Raw genomic sequence first — 20,683 nt, forward strand, 5'->3', positions numbered from 1 at the left:
TTTGATCATTTTGTAATTGCCACAACTCCCTGTCACTGCCTACGGCGAATTTCATGAAGGGTCCCGGCACTTTTATTCGCGCCACTTCCGTGAATAGTGCATACTCCCATCGATGGGAAATAAATATCACTGATACTAAATTTCACATTTAGTTATCAAATTATGGCATTGCAGAAAATTGCGGTATCTTGATTGTATTGCATTGACCATATCTTCACGGTCAATGACGTAGCACATGAGACTTGCACAAAGGGCTTTGCAGAAAACCCAATCCCGCCTCGCGCAGTACAACGCTGCTTGGGACAGATGTTCTGCTTCCCGCTGGCCTTTGGTGTGCCGGCGGCGCTGATGGTGCTGGCGCTCGGTGAGTAGGAGTGTGTGACAATGCGCAGTGGCGCGCCGGCACTATCTCGTCCTCCCTTTGCGCAGTGCTCTTCATGGTCGGAAAGCCTCTGTACCGCATTGTGCCTCCGGCTGGAAACGTCGTCGTCCGTGTGCTGCAGTGCATATGGGTGAGGAGTCATGCTACATTCCTTGCTGCGTAAGCTAGCATCCCGTCATATGAAACTTTAAACGACTGATTGAAAGGCCATCTGGCACCGCATAACAAAGCGAGGCTTTTGATGCCTCTCATCAACTTTCTAAGCAACATTCTTGCAGAATTTAGCAATAACGCTAATTGGAAAAGTATGCAATAGCGTGATTCTGAGTTGGAGAGGTAAACTTGAGATAGGTGCAATCAAGTCAGATTCAACGCAAATGCTGGAATCTATGTGAAGCAAACCTTTCATGAAGCGCTTATTTCAATGCTATGAAACAGTTCATCTTATACACCACATTTTGTACCATAGCGATGACCAGGCCCATCGTAGTGCGGGAGCAGCGCAGTTTATTAATACACTTTCTACAGGATCGGCCCACTTCTTCCAACGTGTGGTAGACGTTTCTAAGGCGGTGCGTACTTTGCTCATGGCCGACCGTGAACACACTCGTATATCACAGTGACGTTTCTGCACTTGCACACTTGCAATTTCGCGCACACTGTGACACTTAGCACATGTCGAGCGTTCTTAGATAGCTCCTCCTCCTCCTCCTCCTCCTCCTCATCATCATCATCATCAGCCTATTTACGGCCACTGCAGGGCAAAAGCCTCTCCCATACTTCTCTAAATACCCCGGTCATGCACTAATTGTGATGGCCATGTTGTCCCTGCAAACTTCTTAATCTCATCCGCCCACCTAACTTTCTGCCGCCCCCTGCTACGCTTCCCTTCCCTTGGGATCCAGTCCGTAACCCTTAATGACCATCGGTTATCTTCCCTTCTCATTACATGTCCTGCCCATGCCCATTTCTTTTTCTTGATTTCAACTAAGATGTCATTTACTCGCGTTTGTTCCCTCACCCAATCTGCTCTTTTCTTATCCCTTAACGTTACACCTATCATTCTTCTTTCCATAGCTCGTTGCGTCGTCCTCAATTTGAGTAGAACCCTTTTCGTAAGCCTCCAGGTTTCTGCCCCGTAGGTGAGTACTGGTAAGACACAGCTATTATGCACTTTTCTCTTGAGGGATAATGGCAACCTGCTGTTCATGATCTGAGAATGCCTACCAAACGCACCCCAGCCCATACTTATTCTTCTGATTATTTCCATCTCATGATCCGGATCCGCCGTCACTACCTGCCCTAAGTAGATGTATTCCCTTACGACTTCCAGTGCCTCGCTTCCTATTGTAAATGGCTGTTCTCTTCCGAGACTGTTAAACATTACTTTAGTTTTCTGCAGATTAATTTTTAGACCCACCCTTCTACTTTCCCTCTCCAGGTCAGTGAGCATGCATTGCAATCGGTCTCCTGAGTTACTAAGCAAGGCAATATCGTCAGCGAATCGCAAGTTACTAAGGTATTCTCCATTAACTTTTATCCCCAATTCTTCCCACTCCAGGTCTCTGAATACCTCCTGTAAACACGCTGTGAATAGCATTGGAGAAATCGTATCTCCCTGTCTGACGCCTTTCTTTATTGGGATTTTGTTGCTTTCTTTGTGGAGGACTACGGTGGCTGCGGAGCCGCTATAGATATCTTTCAGTATTTTTACATATGGCTTGTCTACATCCTGATTCCGTAATGCCTCCATGAGAGCTGAGGTTTCCACTGAATCAAACGCTTTTTCGTAATCAATGAAAGCTATACATAAGGGTTGGTTATATTCCGCACATTTCTCTATCACCTGATCGATAGTGTGAATATGGTCTATTGTTGAGTAGCCTTTACGGAATCCTGCCTGGTCCTTTGGTTGACAGAAGTCTAAGGTGTTCCTGATTCTATTTGCAATTACCTTAGCAAACACTTTGTAGGCAACGGACAGTAAGCTGATCGGTCTTTAATTTTTCAGGTCTTTGGCGTCCCCTTTGTTATGCATTAGGATTATCTCAGCGTTCTTCCAAGATTCCGGTACGCTCGAAGTCATGAGGCATTGTGTATACAGGGTGGCCAGTTTTTCTAGAACAATCTGCCCACCGTCCTTCAACAAATCTGCTGTTACCTGATCCTCCCCAGCTGCCTTCCCCCTTTGCGTAGCTTCCAAGGCTTTCCTTACTTCTTCCGGCGTTACTTGTGGGATTTCGGATTCCTCTAGACTATTCTCTCTTCCATTATCATCGTGGGTTCCACTCGTACTGCATAAATCTCTATAGAACTCCTCAGCCACTTGAACTATCTCATCCATATTAGTAATGATATAACCAGCTTTGTCTCTTAACGCATACATCTGATCCTTGCCTATTCCTAGTTTCTTCTTCACTGCTTTTAGGCTTCCTCCGTTCCTGAGAGCATGTTCAATTCTATCCATATTATAGTTCCTTATGTCAGCAACCTGCCGCGGTTGCTCAGTAGCTATGGTGTTAGGCTGCTGAGCACGAGGTCGCGGGATCGAATCCCGGTCACGGCGGCCGCATTTCGATGGGCGCGAAATGCGAAAACACCTGCGTACTTAAAATTAGGTGCACGTTAAAGAACTACGGGTGGTCGAAATTTCCGGAGTCCTCCACTACGGCTGCCTCATAATCAGAAAGTGGTTTTGGCACGTAAAACGCCATAAATTAATTTTTTTTATGTCAGCTGTCTTACGCTTGTTGATCAACTTCGAAAGTTCTGCCAGTTCTATTCTTTCGTCTCCTGCGATAGCTTACTGGTATCCTGTCTAACGGAGTTACCACCGACTTCTATTGCACACTCCTTAATGATGCCCACTAGATTGTCGTTCATTGCTTCAACACTAAGGTCCTCTTCCTGAGTTGAAGCCGAGTACCTGTATTGTAGCTTGATCCGGAATTCCTCTAGTTTCCCTCTTACCGCTGACTCATTGATTGGCTTCTTATGTACCAGTTTCTTGCGTGCCCTCCTCAAGTCTAGGCTAATCCGAGTTCTTGCCATCCTAAGGTCACTGCAGCGCACCTTGCCGAGCACGTCCACATCTTGTATGATGCGAGGGTTAGCGCCAAGTATGAAGTCTATTTCATTTCTAGTCTCGCCATTTGGGCTCCTCCACGTGCACATTCGGCTAACCCGCTTGCGGACGAAGGTATTCATTATCCGCATATTATTCTGTTCTGCGAACTCTACTAATAACTCTCCCCTGCTATTCTTAGAGCTTATGCCATATTCCCCCACTGACTTGTCTCAAGCCTGCTTCTTGCCTACCCTGGCATTGAAATCGCCCATCAGTATAGTGTATTTTGTTTTGACTTTACCCATCGCCGATTCCACGTCTTCATAAAAGCTTTCGTCTTCCTGGTCATCATGACTGGATGTAGGGGCGTAGACCTTTTCTACCTTCAATTTGTACCTCTATATTAAGTTTCACAACACCTGCGACCCTCTTGTTAATGCTATAGAATTCCTGTATGTTACCAGCTATATCCTTATTAATCAGGAATCCAACTCCTAGTTCTCGTCTCTCAGCTAAGCCCCGGTAGCGCCGGACGTGCCCGCTTTCTAGCGCTGTATATGCTTCTTTTGTCCTCCTAACTTCACTGAACCCTAGTATATCCCATTTACTACCCTCTAATTCCTCCAATAACACTGCTATACTCGCCTCACTAGATAACGTTCTAACGTTAAGCGTTGCCAGGTTCAGATTCCAATGCGGCCTGTCCGGAACCCGGCATTCTTAGCACCCTCTGCTGCGTCGCAGATCTGGTCGCCGCCATGGTCAATTGCTTCCCGGCTGCTGGGGACTGAGAGCGGGGGTTTCATTGTATTCATATACGAGGTTGTGGCCAAGTACTGCACCAGGGTGGTTAATCCTGCTCTGTTGAGAGAGTGCGTCACCGGTTCTGGTCACCGGGATCAGGCCGCACTCCAGGCGTGCTCCTCCGCCTACAGTGCCATAAAGAAATGCGGGACCGATGGCAAGACGAAAGGCCTGTCTTCCAGCACAGCAGCCCATTGCTCTCAACACTAGGTCGCGTTGGCACTCACGTTTCTCTCGTGCCAAAGCTGCTCTTCGAAACGTCTGTCGCCTGATTCACGTGCCAGCTTCTAGCAGTCTTTACTCGTGGCTGCTAGCGCTTTGAGACGCTGACCGAAGTTGGCGTCGTGCGTCTGTAAAGCTGTCGCAATAAATTTATAAGTGGCGTAAGTAATCATGCGGAGCAGTTCCAGGTGATTGCTCCCACATGTAATTTAGAGGAAAGTATTTATAAAAAAATCACCTACGATTACAATACTCCATAATTCAAAATTTGAGCGCAGCTCTATGCGTGTTTTATTTCGTGATATACTGAGAGAGATTTGAGAGAGACATGTAGCAGAGTCGGCAATCGGTCGAAAATCTGATGCGCGGTTCAAGCTCGTCGGCTTTTATACATGACTCGTCGAAGGTTCTAGTGTAATCGCTGGTGCCCGCGTGGCTTCCAGAAAGTACTGCACAATTCGCGCCGCGCATAAAATCAAATGACAAAACAATCGGAAACCATGACAATCGAAACAAGCGCGAATCAGAACAAGCTAAGCTAACCAAACAAGCGCGAGCAAGAGACGATGCGAGCAGACGATATAGTGCGAAACGAGCTGTCAGGCTGCAACCAGGTACGAGTACGCATCGGCCGGTCGGGCGGGTCCGCACGACACCAGTTTCGCGCGGGCGCGTCACTGAACAGGCCGTCGTCTTTGGTCTCCGCCGCGGGTCGTGTCTCTCCGCGTTTGCTCTTTCGCTGTAGTTGTTCGCTCGGTTACGCTGCCGCCGCAGGAATGGACGTCTAAGACCTGCATAGAAGTCATCGTCGGCGATACGCAAATCCTGTCTTTGCATATGCACCGACTCCATCTCTGAGTGAGTGCAGTGTGCTAAGGGCGCAATGGCCGCTCGCATTCTTAAGAAATCAAAAAGAAGTGGAACGGAAGATACTTTTTTCACACCCCTGTGGGAACCAACGAATGTACAGCCTCCGTTTGCTCTCGAATAAAGGTGCTATGACCTTATCACTACCGGCGTAGCACATCGTTGCACTAATGCACCGTACTCTATCGTCGTCAGGAGAAATGTTGGTATTCGAATAAATAAGAGCCTTAATTAGGGCGCGTACCAAACGGCCTTCTTTAACGTCACTGTGCGTTTTCTGCTATTTGCTTATCGTAAAGGGCCCCTCACCAAGTCTGAGTATCGAGAACTGAATAATTACGCTGTGGCATCTTGCAAGTTGAAACGACATTCCTCGCTGTAATGTAATCGCCAGCAGCGTCTTGCAGTCGACCAACAGTCAAGAAAGCCTCTGTAAATGGCGTCACTGGAGCTCTTGGTGTAGGCTTTGTCTCTCTGCGGCACTTTATTCCTTCTCCGCATAATTACGGCTTGTCATTGTTTTTTAACATGCTGTATGCAACAGCTATAAAGAATGCGCTATCGCAACACTGGTCGCATCCTCCATGCTGTCTACAGCGCATATTTATGGCTGTCTAGTGGTGTGGCAGTGAATTTGTACTGCCTTTGAAGAGCAGTAATACCCCAGTCACACGGGCACTTTCAAAGTCCTTTGAACCAAAAATCCATTACTTCAAGGGAGAATGCGCACTGTCACACAGGCACAGCAAAGGAGCCCTACTGGAAGAGAGCTTTGAGTCAAAGTAGTGCGCGCTCGTCCTTTGAAACCTCAAGGCAATACTCTCGAGCCTAGAGGGCGTCCGACAGCAGAAAAAATAATCTCTAAAAATATGGAAGTTCAATTTTTACCTCTTCAGAACGAGCTTATAAGTACTGAATACTATTACTAAAGTACTAAACACTTTCGGGACACCCGCAATCTCCATCATGAAAGCGCCGGTACAGCAACACCGGCACGGCCTGTCGTCAGCAGCAACATTGACACAACACTTGTGCCATGTGCGATTTGGTTCTTTGGTTAGCGGCTTCTAGGCATCCCAGTGTCCTCGGTTTTTTTTCTGCGCGTCTTCTTCCCTCGTCACTTTTGTTTTGTAGTTCTTTATTTTACCGCGTTTACGCGTACCTACCGCTGCCTAACCACAACGAATGAAACAAAGCAGCTGAAGCTAAGGCAACAACGAAAAATCGACTCCTACGTGCGGTGTACGAAGCGGTACACATGGTGGCCATCATTACTATAAGTACATCTGTATGTGGTAAAGTAATGTGTTTACTACGTGTGCATTTTGTTTTGATGTTTCTATGTATTAGGAAAAATAAATGTTGCTAAAAAAATGTGACACATTTATTATAAGACGCATTTCGGCCATATTTATTACTTTCGAGGCGATGGCAGCGTTAAGGATACGTTGCGGTTTCTGTTAAGAGCTCCAACGGAGACTACATAGAGACCGTGTAGCACCGACATATATCCCTTGAACTAATGTGCCTTTGAAAGCTCAATGCTCCTTAACTTCAAATGACCTTTCACATGTTCGTGTGACTGGGGAATAAGCTGATTGGTGGACCGTGGTGGCGTGAAGCAGAGGCCGAACACCGGGCTCTGAAGGTCGCAGGTTGGAATTGTTGTCTAGTTCGCTAAATTTTAACGCGAGAGCGTTAAGGAGCTCGTGTCGCAGAAAAGCCGGTGTCGTCGGCGTTGGCCGTGAGCGAAAAATGGCGGAAGGCAATTCATAAATAAAAACAATTTGCCAGTGGGCTTGGTGGGAATCGAACCAGGGTCTCCGGAGTGTGAGACGGAGACGCTACCACTCAGCCACGAGTTCGATGGTTCAAAGCTGGCAAAAGCGCCTCTAGTTAATGGAGTGTTGCCTTAGAAACGTTCCGTAGAAAGTTATACTGCAGTGTATATAGGTAATTATAAGCATGTAAATTACAGAAGCAGCAGTTAAACGCGTAGCGAAGTACGTTTGCGCTACATTTCTTCTGCGCTTGGCGCACACGCAGAGCCACTTTGCGGCAAACACCGAAGACCCCCTCCTCGCAATGTATGGCACTGCCCCGACAGCTGGCGCAGCACTCGCCCGCTCCTCCCCTTCGTCTCGTTTGTGCGCATTGGGCCCGTCCGGGGATCGGTGCGAGGATGTCCCAATACCCTTGCGTTTAATAAGTTTTCTCGCTCTCTGCCCTTCCAACTTCCAGCATGCGTCACTCGAAGCCTCGTGTTTAGGCGACGCGGCTCCTCTTTCCGCTCACAGCGCGATTCTAAGGTGCAGCGTCCGATGCGGGACGCCTCTCACGGGATCACGGCGCCGTAGCGCGTCTGGTGGGTAAGCGCCCCCTGCGATGTGTGCCGTGCTGCTGGCGAGGAGTCAGGCGTCTGCGTGGTGCTCCCAAGCGAGATAGAGGACGATCCCATCGAGGCGTCAGCCCCATGATCGCGTCCGCCTTCATGGCGCGTCGCGGCCTGGCTGCCCGTGCCGATCACGACGTTTGGCTCGCGTAGATCGTTTCTCCCTCCGAGACACCGAGTTCTTTTGTTCGTTCCGCTTGCTCAGGCGCACGTTTCATCTTTGTGTGACTCAAGAGCATGCCGAGCGAATGAGTGGGTGGTGCGAACGCTATCGCGTTCCACTCTTGAAGGCGAAGCTTAAGCGTCCTCCAAGTTTTTCATGCTTAGAGTGGCGCCTGACACCGGCAAAAAATTGTCGAGAGCCAGTGGGGCTATAGTAATCTAAGCCAACTAAATGACGAATGCCTCGTAAGCTTCATCAAAGACCTTCCTTCACCAGAACAGGATTTGGCCTTCCTTGCGCAGTCATCATCATCATCATTAGCCTATTTCATGCGCACTGCAGGACAAAGGCCTCTCCCTGCGATCTTCAATCACCGCTGTCCAGCACCAACCGATTCCAGCTAGCGCCTGCGAATTTCTTTATTTCATCACCCCACCTGGTCTTCTGCCGGGAGAACCGGAAGTCAGTACGCACCGTTTCGCTGAGCTTCTCCCCGCGTTGCCGCTCCTCGGTCGGCTTGCACCGCCAGGTGAAAGGGAACGCGGGGTCCCACCCCAATAGACCAATCGGGTGAGCCGTTCGGGGGCGGACGGTCTCGCTTCTGTTCGGCGCCCTCGGAGGATCGAGAGAGAGGGACCGCGTGCGCAAAGTTCGAAAGCGACCTCGTCGCGAGGCGGCTCCTACGCCGCCTGGCGCTGCAACGAAATGGAGTTCCCACAACATACTTGTTCAAGTGATCAATCGCTTCTCCTTCCTGAAACAATGCCTCTTCATCGCGGGTGTCGCTAGGTGAAGACAGGATTAATTTGAGGCGTTAAAGCAGTGCTGGCAGACCTCGTCGGTGTCGCGAATATCCTCAGCCTCTTGCAGTAGCTTCCGCAGGGGCGCAACATCCAAAACGTTTAAGCAACGAAATATGTTTTTCTTAGCAATCTTCTTGTGAACGCGTAAATAATCGGCACGGAATACTCGAACCGAGCTATGAGCTGCATGCATCGCGTGTATACTGAACAGCTAGACCAAATCGAAATGTTTGCACTAAACAGCACCGCACTCTTTCTGTCACTTTTTCTGCGCCGCTGTCGTGACTGAGCCACCAGAATGTCTCACGGTTTTATGTTTTACGAACAAGGCCGTCTAAAGCTTTCCACTATGAAAACGTGAGGGCCCTGCTAGTTATCAAAGGACAGTATCCGTCTGACGCCACCAGTGACCTCTGCTGTTGTGTGCGTGGAAAAACACGTCAGCAAGGTGCTGACAAATTATCATAAATTAGGCAACTTCGGCAGCCTTTGGCTCAGTCATGCCGCACTGCACTTTTTCGTATAGCTGGAACGCACAAGTGAAGGTCGAGGTAAGACATGAAGGCGGTATCCGTGAGCGACGCGTAAAACATGTGATAACGGAAACGGAATAAAGGGCTCGGGAAATGACTCGGGTAAGTATTTTCAAATCGTTACCTGAGTAGAGACACAGGATACAGCTTACGTCGCATTTCAATACTAATATTGATACCAAGGACGAAATATGGCACGCAAGCGATCGAATATAAAATTATGTCTTTATGTAATACGGTACCATAACATTGTTGACGAAGTTATAAATTCTAGAACAATTCGGAATTTTAAACATGCAATACAAAGCATACTATTTTCTGATCACAGCATGTTTAACGAATGTTAATGGAGTTTTAAATTGCTTGATGTCAATAGTGATGTTATAAATGTTATATTCTGAATGTACAACTTTATTAGTAACAGAATGTTCTTATTTTTTGGAGTGCTGCATTAATTTAGTTACTTGCTATTTTGCTAACAATTGATGCTTTTCAATGTGTTTAAAATTTTGTGTAAATAGTGTTGATGTTTTCTGTCTTATTAGTTGTATTTCGTTTTATAAGTAAACTGCTGCTTCTGCTGCTCCAGTGAGGTAAATGCCTTAGTCAGGAGGATTACGCCCTCCTTATGCCTTTCCTTGCGGGCAAACATTGTTTTTGTTTTGCCCAAGTAAATAAATAAATAATATACATAATACAGACCATAGAAAAGTTTTTAGAAAGGCACAGTGTCAGTCGCACGCAGTAGTGCCGAAGAAGGTTTCAGTATCCATTGAATGCTCTGGATCGGGTGCAGGCAGTGAAGTAGCACCTCCATAAAGGCGCATCTGATGGTTATGGAAGCGCACAGTCGCTTATGGATTAGCCTGCCTTGGCGCTGCTTACAGGTGAGTTACTGAGTGCACCAGGCGGGTTTTGGCGAAGTCTGCCACAACATACACTCGCGCTGTCTCGCATGCTGTTGACAAGCGAATAATAGAGGCGTAAGGTGCGATGCCACAGAGGTTGTAAGCTGCAAACTCAGTACGCGTTAGCACTTTCGAGTGCTAACGCGTCCCCCCTCCTCTAATCCTCGCATACATGCTAGACACAAATAAAGTCTGCCAATACATTTTGTTACGTAACTTTTTGCCTTCGCGTAAGCAATTTCCAGTGGTCAACAGCATTTAGTCTAACCTTTGCGACGTCCCGTCTGGTGTGCCCCAAGTCAGTTTGCTAAGTGCATTACTGTTCTTAATATACATCAACGACTTGTCCGCTAACCTTTCATCCTCAGTTAGGTTTTTCGCTGACGACTGCGTCATCTGCCGCAATAATAAATGTTTCGATGATCATTTGACTCTCGAAAATGACCTTGAACCTATATGACTATCTATGACTATCAGCATCTATAAGTGACCTATAGATGGTGCGTATCTTGGCAGATGTCCCTTGAAGCCTCCAAATGCAAGTTAATCTTGTTTAGTCGAAAGCGCACTAACTCAGGGTTTCACTATTGCATTGGTAATACCATAGTTTCGACTGTCCGATCGTACTAATAGCTCGGCGTTTACCTTTCATCGGAGTTATCCTGGACAACGCATGTAGCAGCTGTCTCATCCAAAGCTTCTCAATCTCTCGGCTACCTCCGTAGACACTTGCGCAACGCGCCTTCTAATGTACGAAAATTAGCATATCTTACTTATGTACGCCCACATCTAGAATACGCTTCACGCACATGGTCACTATATCAAGATTATGTAATCCGTATGTTGGAAGCCGTTCAGAACAGGGCAGCCAGATTCAATGAGGATAGCTATAGGGGCTTGTTGGTGCGGCATATGTTGTTTTGTTGTAGTGCAAGCTGAGCAAGGACAACAGGGAGGCACATCTTACACGCACAGCGCTAAAGAGCCCGTTGAACGAGATGTCAAGTCGATGAGGATAGCTATAGGGGCTTGTTGGTACGGCATATCGTATTTTTTTGTAGCGCAAGCTGAACAAGGACAACAGAAAGGCATCTGACACACACAGTGCTAAAGAGCCTTCAACGAGCTCGTAGTTTCATGCGCATTCATGGTCAAACGCAGGCATTTAACTCATCACCACTACCTAGAATTATTGCACATTGGAACGGTCTCGCGGTCCCGCCAAAACATTCGTGGGACCGAGTGGTTGATAATCAGCACCATTACGTAATTAAGCGCACCAGCCCAAGTGCCCTCCAGCAAGTGCGTCTCAGAGACATAGTGGCCATACGAACTAATATTTGAACGAACGAGCGTGCGAACGATAAACGAACGAGCAAACGAACGACGGCTAGGCCAGCTGGCCACAGCACGTTTTCTTTGCGAGTGCTCCACCGTCGCATCCTTCACGCACTTTAAAGCTCACCCGAAGTACCACGTATGTCTCAAAGACCGGCGATGCTGTTGTTCGGCGACGAGCGCGCCCCGTTTCGGAAGAGCGCGCACGCTTTTCATCGGTGCCTTTGTATCGCAAATCCACCGGGCGACCGCCAACGACGACCACGAAAAGAATAGGCAGATAAAGCTACTCTCTCTAAAGAAGGCTAATAACTAACCACAAAAGGCAGAGAGTTGCTTTCCTAAGATGAGTTTTCACGCTCGAACGCTTCTTAAGAGGGCTGTGCTGAATATTGAAAGTTTCGTAATCACGTTTCCGCATGCAGCCTCGCATTCCCGCGAATTCAAGCCTACTGCTCATATAAACAAAGTACACGTTACGTTGGAATCGTGCGGAGAAATAGCAACATTCTTAATGAATGAATTGTAGAAGATCTATTACGCTAGGGTCCGCAACAACTTACGCAAGCTTGACACATACTATACCATCAGAGACTCGCAACTTACCTCGCATAGTCGTGTGGACGATGTTGGTCTCAAGTTGTCTATCCCGATTCGATGAATCCATCTTTTTCTTCTCAGCCCGTAGCGCTTACCAGACGGTATCGAGAAGAGCTTCTAGTATTTGAAACGGTTTAGGCATCCGAATGCGCGAAGGTCAAGGTGATGGAACGTGCTGTGAAGCGACGCCGCACTTGCCACAACCTAATTGAAGGCGTTCGCAAACCAAAACTACACGGAACAGCAACGACAACCGCATGCGTTCCAAGCCATGTAGACGCTTCTCAAGCGAAAATGGCAGTGGAGAGCGATAGTAAAAAAATGAAGCGGGCGCAAAAGCCCACCTGATGCTATTAAGCCAATAGCGACGCGGCGTCGGCCAGGGCGAGCGAGGAGGAGGCGGCACTCTTCAAATTGTGTCCCGAGTTTACGATGTTTGAGGGGTTTGAGACGGGTTTACGATGTTTGAGACGGCCTTCATATGCGCTGAGTTGCCGGCTTCCACGGCACCCGCAGCCAACGTCCATCTAAATAGGTCGCAAAGCTAGGAACGAAGGGCATATCAAAACCTATAGCCAGAAATATCAGTTATTGGTGCGCGAATGAAGCGCGACTAGGTGAGGGGGGAAAACACTGAAATTAGAAAACCTATCTGAAAAAAAAAACAATGCTCGAAAATGGTTTAATTGCAATGCTGTCATACGAGTAAACATTCCGTTTAAAATATTTTTTCCTATACTAAAACAAAAAATTTTCATTTTTTTCTAGTTCACAATTAATTAGTTCGTTCTTGGTGACCCCTGCCAGTCAGTGATTCTGACACAAGACTTCGCAGGACCGTGCAAACCAGCTGTTATGTGGATGCGGAATACGGATGCTCACTTGAACGCAGTGGTTTCGTCCGAGTTTTCTTTTTTTTTTTCGTTATGTTTGCTTAAAGTGGGGCGTGCGCTTCGTTTCAAATTCTGCGTGACCTAGCCCACGGCATTCATTGGCGAAAGGTATAAGTGCAGGTCTTTTTCAAGCGAAGCTTATATTGCCTGACTCGTGTCGGCGACGGCGTTGGTTTTGCCGTACGAAAAAATCCAAGCAACGTCAGAATAAAAATGACTTGTCCGGCGGCGGATTCTAACCACGGACCTCTGGGTTGCGAAACCACAACGATAACCAATTCAGCCATTGTCGGTTCATCATACGCGACCTTTAAAGTGGGGTTTTATATGCATGAAGAAGCCGACGAAGCGAGAGGCACGAGGCAATCACAGGCGTCGCTTCCCCCCGGAGAAATGAAAGGGTGTGATCGCGTGTTCGGTCGCCTCGTATCCGCCGTTTCACAGCGAAGATGTATACCTCTACCATTCAAGGAATTTTTCGTGTCGTTGGAGTGGTAAGCAAAAAACTCCCCGCACATGGGCCGATTCCGGAGATAGTGCTGTGCCGGGCACACCCACGGCGGAGGTGAAGCAGGCGTTAAGCCCTCTCCATATCTGGGCCGATTCCGAAGATAGTGCGATAAAGGGCCAGACCCACGGCTCAGGTGAAGCTGGCATTAAGCACTCTCCATGCGTAATCCGATTCCGAAGATAGAGCAATGCCGGGCCGACCAGAAGCGAAGGTGAACCATGTGTTAAGCACTTCCCCCCGGTGGGCCGAACCCGAAGACAGGGCAATGCCGGGCCGACCAGCAGCGAAGGTGAACCATGTGTTAAGCACTTCCCCCACGTGGGCCGAACCCGAAGATAGCGCAATGCCGGGCCGTCCAGTGGCGGAGGTGAAGCAGGCGCTAAGAACTCCCCATACGTGGGCCGATCCCGAAGGTAGTGCTATGTGAGCCGACCCGCAGTGGAGGTGATGCAGGCGTTAAGCACTTCCCGTAGGGGGGCCGATCCCGAAGATGGGGCAATGGCGGGCTGACCCGTGGCGGAGGTGAAGCAGGCGTTAAGCACTTCCCATACGTCGGCCGAACCCGAAGATGGTGCAATACCGGCCCGACCCGCGGCGGAGGTGAAGCAGGCGTTAAGCTCTCCCCATACGTGGGCCGGACCCGAAGTTGTGCAGTGACGGGCAGACCCACGGTGGAGGTGATGGAAGCATTAAGCACTTCCCGTACATGGGCCGATCCCAAAGATAGGGCGATGCAAGGCCGACGCGCGGCAGAGGTGATGTAGGCATTAAGTACTTCCCGTACGTGGGCTGATCCCAAAAAAGTGCAATAAGGGCCTGACCCGTGGTGGAGGTGATGCAATCATTAAGCCCTTCCCGTACGTGGGCCGATCCAGAAGGTAGTGGAATGGAGGGACGACCCGCGGTGGAGGTGATGCAGGCAATAAGCACTTCCCGCACGTGAGCCGAACCCGAAGATAGTGCAATACGGGCCCGAGGCGCAGGTAATGCAGGCATTAAGCACTTCCCGTAGGTGGGCCGATTCCGAAGATAGGGCAATGCAGGGCCGACCCGCTGCTGAGGTGAACCAGATGTTAAGCACTTGCCATAGGTGGGCCGATTCCGAAGATATTGCAAAAAAGGCCCGTCCCACGGCGGAGGTGAAGCATGCGTTAAGCACTCCCCATAGGTGGGCGGATCCTGAAGGTAGTGCTACGCAAGCCGACTTGCGACGGAGGTGATGCAGGCGTTATGCACTTCCCGCACGTGGGCCGAACCCGAAGATATTCTAATGCCGGGCCGACCTGCGGCGGAGATGAGCAGGCGTTAAGCACTCCCCATCCGTCGGGCCGATCCAAAAGGTAGTGCATACCGGCCCGACCCGCGGCGGAGGTGCAGCAGGTGTTAAGCACTCCCCATACGTGGGCCGAACCCGAAGATAGTGCAATGCCGGGCTGACCCGCGGCGAAGCTGAAGCAGGCGTTATGCACTCTCCTACGTAGGCCGATCCCGAAGCTAGGGCAATGCCGGGCCAACCCGCGGCAGATGTGAAGCAGGCGTTAAGCCCTCTTCATACGTGGGCCGATCCCGAAGGTAGTGCAATACGGGCCCGACCCACGGCGCTGGTGAATCAGGCGTTAAAGCACACTCCATACGTAATCCGATCTCGAAGATTGTGCAATACCGGCACGACCCACGGCGGAGGTGAAGCAGGCGTTAAGCGCTGCCCATACGTGGGCCGATACCGAAGATAGTGCAGTGCCGAGCCGACCCGCGGCGGAGGTGAAGCAGGCGTTAAGGACTCCCCATACGTGAGCCGATCCCGAAGATAGTGCAATGCCGGGTTGACCCGCGGCGGAGGTGCAGTTCGTCATTAAGGGGCCCACATACACAGCTTCGCTGGTCATCCTTCTTCACAGATTGGTAGGGCATTGAGATTTTTTTCGCCAGTTCAGGCCCGGCAGTCAGACGGGGAGGCCGCGTTTGGTTCGTTCTGCCGAAGAGCAGGCTGTGTTGAAGAAACGGCAGCTGGAACGGGCCGTGCGCCACGCGTTCGGCAGAATGCGTTGTTGGGCAAGTTGGTTCATTGTCATGCGTTCGGCCGAAGAACAGGCAGCGTTTTATATACGCCGCTGGGAACTCGCTCGAGAAAGGGCTCGTCGTCGATGTGCCGACTTCCCGCTGAAGGAGCGCGAAGCCGAGGCGTTGCAATGAAGCGGATACCGAGCTTCGCTGCCACCCCGGTTCACAGTAGTGGAAGGGCGGTAAATGTTTTGTCATCGAGCAAGTTCGCGCAGCCGCATCCGACGCGCTGTCTCCTCGTGACGATAAATACAGAACGATCCGCTAATGAACATCGCGCTATGTTCTTTCAGTCCCCATAGCACAAACTCTGAGTGTCCGACGGGCAGCAAAATTAGTAAGTCGAATGTTTTCTAAATTATCATGTGCGGCAATATTGTGCTGTCTGATAACTGTTGGATATGAATACATGGTGTCGCAGGGAATTGCGGATGATTGCGGGAAAAGTTCCGCCTATGTTGCAATATATTACCACTGTTCGCTTGTCGTAGTGCCGTTCATCCATTGAAGCATGTTTCATTTGGTGGATTACATTGGTTGCATTATTCTACATGAATGAAAGTCAGGTTTTTCTTTAGTTGAATATACTGCAGGCCCTTCACGGCCCGTGCAGGAGTGGTACAGAAACGTAATGGCAAATGCGACTACATAGTAAAAAAAATTGATTGTGAGAAGTCAATACACTGAAGGAGGTCCATAAGAATGTCGATGTCATTGTAACATACAATATCATTTGTTAACGTGTTCCACTGGGAAATGGCCGACGGAAAAGGGGAGTGTTCGTGAACGTCAAAACTAATTGGGGGTAGATGGATGGTTTTAGAATGTTTTAGCCTGTTGGAACGTCAAGGAGGGCCATGCAGGCAATGAGAATGTGTAATCTGGAATTGACTATAGCATAACTGATGAATGAATTTCAGTTAAGAAATTATTATTCTCTGCGAGAGGGATTTTAGGTCTGCCCTTGCGATCAGACCTGAGACACTAAATTGCATTTTGTAATCTGACTATACAAACCGGAATGCGAATTTTTGAATGCGCTCTATTTTATTGATAAGGTATTTTTGATGAGGACTCCTGATTATATCGGCGTATTCTAGGTATGGCCTTATCAGTGTTTTGCACGCGTTTTGTTCGCGTTTAGTTCGAGGTGGTGGTGGTGCAGTTCGCAGTTTCCTTTTTAAAAAGGATAGTTTGCCCTCGGCTTCTTGACACATGGCCGAGATATGTGGTTCCCAGTTAAGGTTACGCGTGAGTTTAATGCCTCCGTATTTTACCTGGTCGCTTTTTTTTATTATTGAGCTTCTGATCACACATGTAAAGTTAAGCGGGAGTTTCTTATTTGTGAAAGAAACGTGCTTTTGTAGTGTTGAGTTTCTTGGTTTTGAAACCTCTGAGGATCTGTCGTTTATTTACATCTGTAAAGGGGGCTTATTCGGGTCGCAGAGCAGCAGCGACAAACGCAGCACGAGCAGGTAGGGCGCAGCCGGCGAGCGAACTGGGTACGAGCCGCGCGAGTGGCGACGGGGCTTTTTAAGCGTGCCGATGCTCTCAATGAACCCCCGAATGAAAGAGTAGCAATCCTGGCGGAGAGGTGAGCGAATTGCAATGCGGTTAATGTGCACAGTCTATCGCCCGCGACGACGGCGATCGGAAGATTGCGATACGTAATTAACTGGTGATGGCTGCGCTACCACGCAATAGGGCCAGCGGTTCTTCGAGAGGAGCTTGCGCGAAAGGAGCAGCAATAGGCGTGACCTAAAGAATGAGTCGATGGGGAAGCGGTGAGGGGGTGGGTTGAGGTCATGACGCTCTTTTTGGCGACGCTGTGGAGCAGAGGTCAAAGAACGGGCCAGTTGTCGCCATTTCTCGGCGTGCTGAGCGACCGTAGAAACAGGTGAGCCGTCAGCAGAGTCTGGCCACTACGGGAGTACCGTGTCAATCGTGCTGGAGGTATAGCCGCCGTAAAGCAGAAAGAATGACGAGAATCCGGTAGTGGGGGGCTTGAGAGGCGGTGCTGTATGCGTATGTGACGAAGGCAAGTACAAGATCCTAGTTGGAGTGGTCAGATGCAACGTGCATTGAGAGCATGTCACCAAGTGTTCTGTTGAATGGTTCTGTTAAGCTGGTCAGTGGATGATAAGCAGTAGTGCTGCGGTGAATAATTTGACAATCAGATAAGAGTGACTGCAGGACTTTCCAGAGGAATACGCGACCCCGATCGCTCAGCTGTTCACGAGGTGTGCCATGGCGGAGAACAAACTTGTTTAGAATGAACGAGGCAACGTCTTTTGCTGATGCGGCAGGCAAGGCGGTGGTTTCAGCATATCGTGTCAAATGATCTACGGCGACGACAATCTATTGGTTGCCAGCGCCAGCAGATGTAAGAGGCCGGTATAAATCAATGCCTACACGGTCACATGGGTGAGCTGGGCAGAGTAGCTGGAGAGGTGCGGTGAAGAGATGCGGGACACATTTGCGTCGTTGGCAGGCAGTGCAGGAACGTAGATGTTTGTGGACGAAGTTGTACATCCCGCGCCAATGATATGGTAGGCGATGCCGTGTTTAGGTCTTCGACACTCCGCCGTGATCACACTGCGGGTCAGAGTGAAGAGGGGAGCATAAATCTTTTAAAAGTTGGTGGAACACTGCTAAGAGCGATGTGTGGGCGCCGTTGTGGTAGTTTCGGCGGTAGAAGAGTCAGTCGCGGACGGTGAAATGCTGCGCTTGTCGACACAACGCTCGAGATGCCGAATCTGCCGGAGGATTTGACAAAAGATTGAATATCATGACGATCCATCGGTAATTTCGTTGCTCTGATGCCATGTGCGGGTTGTCAAGTGGTGAGATATTATGACTGTAGGTAGAAGCACTGGCGTGCGAAGTAAATGGGAAGCGTGAGAGGGCATCGGCGACAGTGTGTCTGCGTCCAGAACAATAAACGACACGGATAGCATATTCCTCGATTCGGAGGGCCCACCGAGCGAGGCGGCCCGACGGGTCTTTGGGGTTAGACAACCAGCTAAGAGCATAATTATCCGTCAACACGTCAAAGGGTCAACCGTAGGGATATGGGCGAAATTTCTGAGGGGCCCATGGGATGGCCAAGCACTCTTTTTCGGTTACTGCGTAATCGGCCTCATGTTTTGTGAGGGCACTGCTGGCATAAGCGACCACGTATTCGGCGTTAGTGTTCTTACGTTGTGCGAGCACGGCAACAAGGCCGACACCACTGGCGTTGGTGTGAAGTTCTGTACGTGTGCTCGGATCAAAATGGCGTAAGATTGGCAGGACGGAAATAGGCGGCGAAGAGTCGTAAAGACATCATCAGAGGCTTTCGACAAAGTAGAAAGTTCATTGTCGCCTTGGAGAAGCTGGTTTAGGGGTGCGATCACGCTAGCGAAATTGCGAACGAATCGTCGAAAATAAGAGCATAGGCCAATGAGGCAACATCGTGCTTTGAAGTTAGTGGGCTTCGGGAATCGGGATACGGCGCAAAGTTTAGCAGGATCAGGAAGAATGCCTTCTTTGGAGACAACATGGCCTAATATTGTCAGTTTTCGAGCTTCCAATGGGGACTTTTTCAAGTTAAGCTGGAGACCAGCATTCCGGAGGCAGGTCAAAACTTGATCTAAACGGCGAAGCTGGGTCGTATAATTTGGGTAAAAGACGACATCATCGAGGTAGCAGAGACGAGTATGCCACTTCAGGCCGCGCAGCATGCCGTCCATGATGCGTTCAAACCTGGCGGGCGCGTTGCACAGACCGAACTGAATTTCAGCGAATTATACAAGCCGTCTGGTGTTACAAACGCGGTTTTGGAACTGTCAGCGTTTACCATGGGCACCTGCCAGTAGCCAGAGCGGAGATTTAAGGAGGAAAGAAGAAATTCCGTTCCTTGCAAACAGTCAAGTGCATCGTCGGTACGTGGCAGCGGGCATACATCCTTTCGGGTAATGTTCTTAAGCCTTGAATAATCAACGCAAATTCATATGGTGTCATCTTTTTTTGTTTAACTAGGACAAATGATGATGCCCGAGGGACTACTAGAAGGCCGGATGACACCGAGTTTGAGCATATCGTTCACCTGGTCAGCGATAACGTGTCTTTCGGTCGCCGATACTCGGTATGGACGCTGTCGAAGGGATGCATGGCTCCCACTGTCCATAGTGTGCGAAACAGTCGTTGTGCGATGGAGTGATGTTGCTTGGCAGTCAAAAGAGGAGGAGAAGCCTTGGAGCAAGTGAAGCAGTTCGTTGCGCTGCTTCGTCGTAATGTCACTGGCAATAGCTGGCATAAAACAACGCGGCAGTGACTGAGGAGGTGATGGCTCGAAAGCGGCAAGATTAGTGGAGTCGTTCATCGTGTAAAATATATAAGGTGAGGCCAGTGGCTCTGCTCTGCCAAGGCTTTCATGGCGGTGTAAAGTAATTGATTCGGCCGATGGGTTTCACACGCACATGAGAACGGCGCCAGTTTTGAACTCGAGGACGGCGTGCGGCAATGGTACTGATCGGCGGCGAACTAATACTTCAGACGGTACGAAGAGTACTGTGCTGTCATCTGCAGAGTCACAAGAGATACTGACAAGAGTAAAAGACCAGGCAGGTGTAACGGTGTCTTCTGAAACGATGATTTTGCGACAAGGGTACTTGATGCCAGTGATAGTATCCGTCGAAAAACGGAAACAGCCTGATTTCGGCGTGGCCGCAATCAATGACCGCTTGACGTGTGGAGAGAAAGTCCCAACCTAATATGACGCCGTGATAACATGATGACAACACGATGAATTCGATGACATAAAGAAATAACGAAACAAGCGATGCAGGCGCTGGTTGGCTAGACATATACTGCGTGTTGGCATACCGAAGGGATAGCCTCTAAAGCGGCGTCGTCACTTCTCCAATTTTGCCGCAAATACGAACATATTGCTACGGTGAAGGGAAGGAAGAAGTTGGATTGGACGAGAGGAAGACGAAGTCTGGCAGTTGCCTGAGCGCCATTAACCTCAGTTGTAAATATACATTATTTTACACTCGTGGGCCTGCTTTCTTCCTGCAACATTTTGGTGGAACGTGCGCAGCGGACGTCATCTACCTGCCGCCACAATGGCAAATCAACCGACACAAGCGACAACGC

At 49.3% G+C, this 20,683-nt stretch overlaps 1 protein-coding gene across 1 annotated transcript in view; it reads left to right on the plus strand.

The window, feature by feature from the left end:
* Window positions 1–20,683, plus strand: part of LOC126545625 (solute carrier family 15 member 1) — an 809,365-nt gene that overhangs the window by 505,092 nt on the left and 283,590 nt on the right. Inside the window, exons 8-9 of the mRNA XM_072286047.1 lie at window positions 287–364; window positions 430–512. Of these exons, the coding sequence (XP_072142148.1) occupies window positions 287–364; window positions 430–512 (161 nt within the window). The remainder of the gene's footprint in view (window positions 1–286; window positions 365–429; window positions 513–20,683) is intronic.

This window comes from Dermacentor andersoni, chromosome 1, assembly GCF_023375885.2.
Source record: "Dermacentor andersoni chromosome 1, qqDerAnde1_hic_scaffold, whole genome shotgun sequence".
NCBI classification, from domain to species: domain Eukaryota; kingdom Metazoa; phylum Arthropoda; class Arachnida; order Ixodida; family Ixodidae; genus Dermacentor; species Dermacentor andersoni.